General features: G+C 45.8%; 1 protein-coding gene across 1 annotated transcript in view; it reads right to left on the reverse strand.

Moving 5' to 3' along the window:
- The window catches only part of RFC2 (replication factor C subunit 2), a gene marked incomplete at its 5' end in the record, with an annotated part of 19,863 nt that extends 19,037 nt beyond the window's left edge, over positions 1 to 826 (reverse strand). Inside the window, 1 exon segment of the mRNA XM_027774401.1 lies at positions 757 to 826. Within this exon segment, the coding sequence (XP_027630202.1) occupies positions 757 to 826 (70 nt within the window).
- Positions 827 to 4,870: the final 4,044 nt, after the last annotated feature.

Here is a 4,870-nt window from a genome sequence, read left to right on the forward strand (position 1 = left end):
CATCCCCCCGGGGGGTGATTTCTCGCTTTCTATCTCTCTGTCTCTCTCTGTCTGGTGAGCGCACGTGCCCTATAGCAAAAACCTCTAAAAAATAAATAAATAAATAAATAAATAAATAAAAATAAGCCAGTCCTGTAAATAACTGATATTACCCACTACAGCTCCAGTCTTCCCCAAACTACATGCATCTTGATCCCTCAAGTCTTCTGGATTCTGGGCTCATGGCTCATCCTTCCCATCACTTTCTTGGGAAAGACTGTGAAGTCTTTGTCCTTGTCAAAGCCACAACATGGACACTGGGTCATCTTTAAGATGTCACTCTTTGGGACCAGCAGATGGCATAATAGTTATATTACTGGATTCCCACGAGGTCGATCCCGGTTAGTCCTGGACTCGGCGGCCTGAAACTCACACCAGGCGTGTGTGCATGTGTGCCCAAAATCCTGAGGGGAGAATGGAGAAGGGATTTTGGCATGTATCCCCCCTGGGGGGTGATTTCTCGCTTTCTGTCTTTCCAGTGAGCACATGCGCACTATAGCAAAAATCTTTCTTTTTTTAAGATTTATTTGACTATTTATTTTAATTTGAGTAGAGAAGGACAGAGTAAGAGAGAGAGAGAAAGGGAAGGTGAGAAAGGAAGTTGCCAGGTCCAGGACTCGAACTGTGGTCATGTGGGAATCCAATGCCTTTAGTCACCACACCACCTATCGGCCCGCAAAAATCTATCTAAAAAAAAAAAAGAAAAAAGCCACTCACCTCGAGTCTGCTCACAGTGTCTTCATTCCCAACAATTTCATTCAGCTTTACTGGCCTGTATTTTTCAACCCTGTTTTTAAAGAAAATGCAAAGAAAAATATTGATATGGCTTCTTCACACTACCCAAAAGAAAGCACTTAACGACAACCATAAGAGCTTGCTCAGAACATTAAACATTCAATAAAAATATGTGCCAATTAGTTGCAGGTTTAAATTTAATGAGGCGCCCAAGTGCCATTTGAAAGTTAAGTGCATGAGATTTGTATACCGAAAGCCTCAGAGAAACACCTGTTGTTGCTGGCCAAGAGCCAGAGCAGGCCATCTGGAGCAAAGTGACATTGCTACAACATTGCCTGCCTGTCACAACAGAAGTCCAGCACACACAGCACTGACATCATCTGGGCTAATAGACACGGGTGCAACCAAGCCCCTTTCTCCTCCCTTACCTGCCGGTTCCTGCAGACCTGAGCCACGTGCACAGCAAGGCTGGCTAGACGGAAACCACGGTCCATCCTACGGCCCTATTAGGCTGTTAGAGTGGAGAGCCTAGTGGCCTAGTCAGATCAATAGTTCTCTCTTTGGGGCCAGCAGGTGGCGTGGTGGTTGAGGGTGCTGGACTCCCACATGGCCAACCATGGGTCGAGTACTGGGCCTGGAGGCTTGCTTTCTCTCTCTCTCTCACTCTGTCCCTCCTTGGCCAAACTGAAATAAATAAAGTTAAATAAAATAATTCTTAAAAAAAAAATAGTTCTCTCTTTGAAATTAATGAGCAAGAAGGCTAGCAGGCGGGGTGGTGGTTAAGGGCACTGGACACCTCCATGGCTGAGTGTGGTTCGAGTCCCAGATCTGGCAGCTTGCTTTCTCACTCTTCCTCTCTCTCATCCTAGCCTTCTCTGATCAAATTAAAATAAATAAATAAATAAATAAATAAAGTTAAATAAAAAATAATTCTAGGGACCTGTAGTTAGCATAATGGCTATGTTGCTGAACTCCCATGTAGCGGACTGTGGTTTGAGTCCTGGACCCGGTGGCTTAAACTCACGCTGGGCGCGTGTGCCAGGAGGGATGGCCACGCTGCAATCCCTTCTCTTCCATTCTCCTCCTGTGTCCCTGGTCACACACTCACATATACTCAGAATTAGTTTCAAGCCTCCAGGTCAGGAACTCGAACCATGGTCAGCCATGTGAGAGTCTAGTGCTTCAACCACCAAGCTACCTGCTGGCCTCTGGACTCCAGGTCTTTGCTCAAACAACACCAGAGCTTCATCAGAGGCCTTCCCTGACCACCATAGTTGTTGACATGACGTTTTCACCACAGCACCTGTGACCACCTATTACAAGGGGGGGGTCTTCATGGAAAATAAACACTATGAAAAAGACTATACAGATTTTAAACATTTTAAACTATAATAAACTCACACTTTAATTCCATTCTCCCACAAACTTTTGGAAGTTTATTTCTTCCCCTGAGGAAGAGAGAGAAAACACTTTCAACAGTGTTTTTGACGCTGTGATCCACCCCCAGCCTCGGCCAGCAGGGATCACAGGCACACCATGCCTGTTTTACTCAGGAAGAACCCAGACCTGAACCTGGAACTTCCCATGTGGGTCAGCTTCAGTGGTACATCTTTTACTGCTAGGTCACCATCTGTACTCGCCCAACACAAACTTTTTTAAGTCCTTACATACACAGCACATCTACTTGTGTTTTTTGTTTGGTTGTTTTTGTTTGGTTGGTTGGTTGTTTTTGAGAGAGAGATTTTTGCTATAGGGTTCAAGCACTGGCTAAAAAGACAGAAAGTGAGAAGTCAGCCCCAGGCTGTTTAGCCACACAGCGGTCCTATCTCCTCCATTCTCCTCTCGGGATTTTCGGCACATACACAACATGCCCGGTGTGCTTTAAGCCTCCAAGTTCAGGACTCAAAACACAGTCAGCTATATAGGAGTCCAGTGCCTTAACCACTATGCCACCTGTTGACCCTGCTTGTTCATTGTTTTACTTTGCCTTTTCGTTTTTTTAATTTATTTTTATTTTTTTACTTATATATTTTTTATTATTATTCATACATTAAATTGCTATACATCATTTAGATTTACCCAGCATGATATATACCTCAGCCCAGCCCAGTTGAGACCACCATAGACATCCTCATCAAAAGGTAATAAACTATATCCGTGTTCCACAAAGATCTTACCTCTCTATTTTTCCTCCCAAATTTCCTTTCCTACACTCTTCCCTTCTCCCACTCTCCTTCTACTTTGTCCTTGTGTCTATACTGATTTTTAATGCTTTTATATCTTATAGTCTTTCAGTCTCTACCATAGAGTACAGACAGTTGGTATATGTTAAGTGGAGACATACAATGTCTCTGTTTCATAGCCTGATTTGCTTCACTCAGCAATAAGTCTTCCATATTCATCCACTTTTTATCAAATACCAGGGTCTTGTTGTTTTTTTATGGCTGAATAGTATTCCATGGAGTATATGTGCCACATTTTTTCAATCCATTCATCTGTTTGTAGACATTTGGATTGGTTCCATGTTATGATTGTGAATAATGCTGCAATAAATATAGTTGTGCAAGCACTTTTCCAACTGAGCATTCTCCTGTCCTTTGGGTAGATACCCAGGACTGGAATTGCTGAGTTCTATTTGAAGGACTTTGAGGAACCTTCATATCATTCTCCACAGAATTTTATTTATCCTAAATGGTATACCTTCTTGCTGGCCACTAAATTCTTATATTGCTTAAGAAATTTTTCTTTTTTTTGGAGAGGTTTTTGCTATAAGGCATGCGTGCTTGGCAGAAAGACAGAGAGAGACAGAGAGACAGAAAGCAAGAAATCACCCCCCAGGGGGGATTGACCATGCTGCAATTCCTTCTGCTCCATTCTCCTCTCGGGATCTTGGGCACGCATGCACCTGCACCTGGCGTGAGTTTAAGCCACCGGGTCCAGGACTCAAACCACGGTTGAGTACATGGGAGTCTAGTGACATAGCCATTATGCCAACTACTGGTCCCAAGACACTTATTTTTAAAGAAAAGTGTAGAGATCTTAAAAGCCAACAAATAGGAAAATACCAAATTGTGATGATGATGTATTACTAAATATATGTAAAAACAATCCTGCAAAAAGCAGTGGGTATACCTGAGATTCTTTAAGCATTGGGAAGTTATCATTGACATCTTTTATTTTAATGTTACATTCCTGGGCCCCGCGCTCTCCCGCGCCGCTGCAGCCAGCCTGCTCCTCCATCCTTAGGCCTCCTCTTCCCGCCGCCCCAGGCCCCGCCCCGTGACGCCATCACGTAAGCCCCGCCCCTAGCTCCCGGGAGACGCCGGGCGCGAGCGGAAGCCGCGTGCCTGCCCCTTTCCGCGCCTGCGTAGAGGGCGGGTCGCTAGATGCTGTTGCCACGAGAGACCTGGCCTCCCGCTCGGGATTAAGGGGAAGGCGGGACCCCACGGTGTCCTCTTCCGAGGAGGCAGATCGCTCTCGGAATGGACGTTTGTGTGATTTGTCTGGGAGAGCCTCTCCGCGATGGGCGTGCCCTAGCGGGCCAGGAGGAGCAGGGCTCCGCGGCCGCTGCTGCCCCTACTCCGGCTCCCGGCGCGCGGACGCGGGCGCCACCGCCGTCGGGCACTCCTGGGCGGCGAGAGGCCGGGCCCAGATTTCGGGATCGCTCTGAATGGCCCGGTGAGCAGCTCCTATGGGGATCCCCTAGGCCCGAGGCATGCGTGGTACCTGGTGTTTCTGATCAGGGAATTCTCAGTCTGCTAAGAGATGGGAATTTCCCGCCCTGTACACTCACCGCCCCATTTTGCAACGGTGGGAACTGAAACTGCCCTTCTGTCACATAAGGCTCAGTTTTTATACATAAAAATAGACACTTCTTATTCACAAGTACTTTTTTAAAAGAAAATTATTTTATTTAACTTTATTTCAATTTGACCAGAGCGGGACAGAGAGAGGGAAAGTGAGAAAGCAAACCACCAGGTCTGGGATTTCAATCCGGGTTGGCCATGTGGAGTCCAACGCCCTTAATCACCATGCCACCTACAAGTGCTTTGAGCATTCTTTTTTTTTTTTTTTTTAGAAAGAGACAGACAGACAA

Source organism: Tupaia chinensis, unplaced genomic scaffold (assembly GCF_000334495.1).
Source record: "Tupaia chinensis unplaced genomic scaffold, TupChi_1.0 Scaffold000429_1, whole genome shotgun sequence".
In the NCBI taxonomy this organism is placed as follows: domain Eukaryota; kingdom Metazoa; phylum Chordata; class Mammalia; order Scandentia; family Tupaiidae; genus Tupaia; species Tupaia belangeri.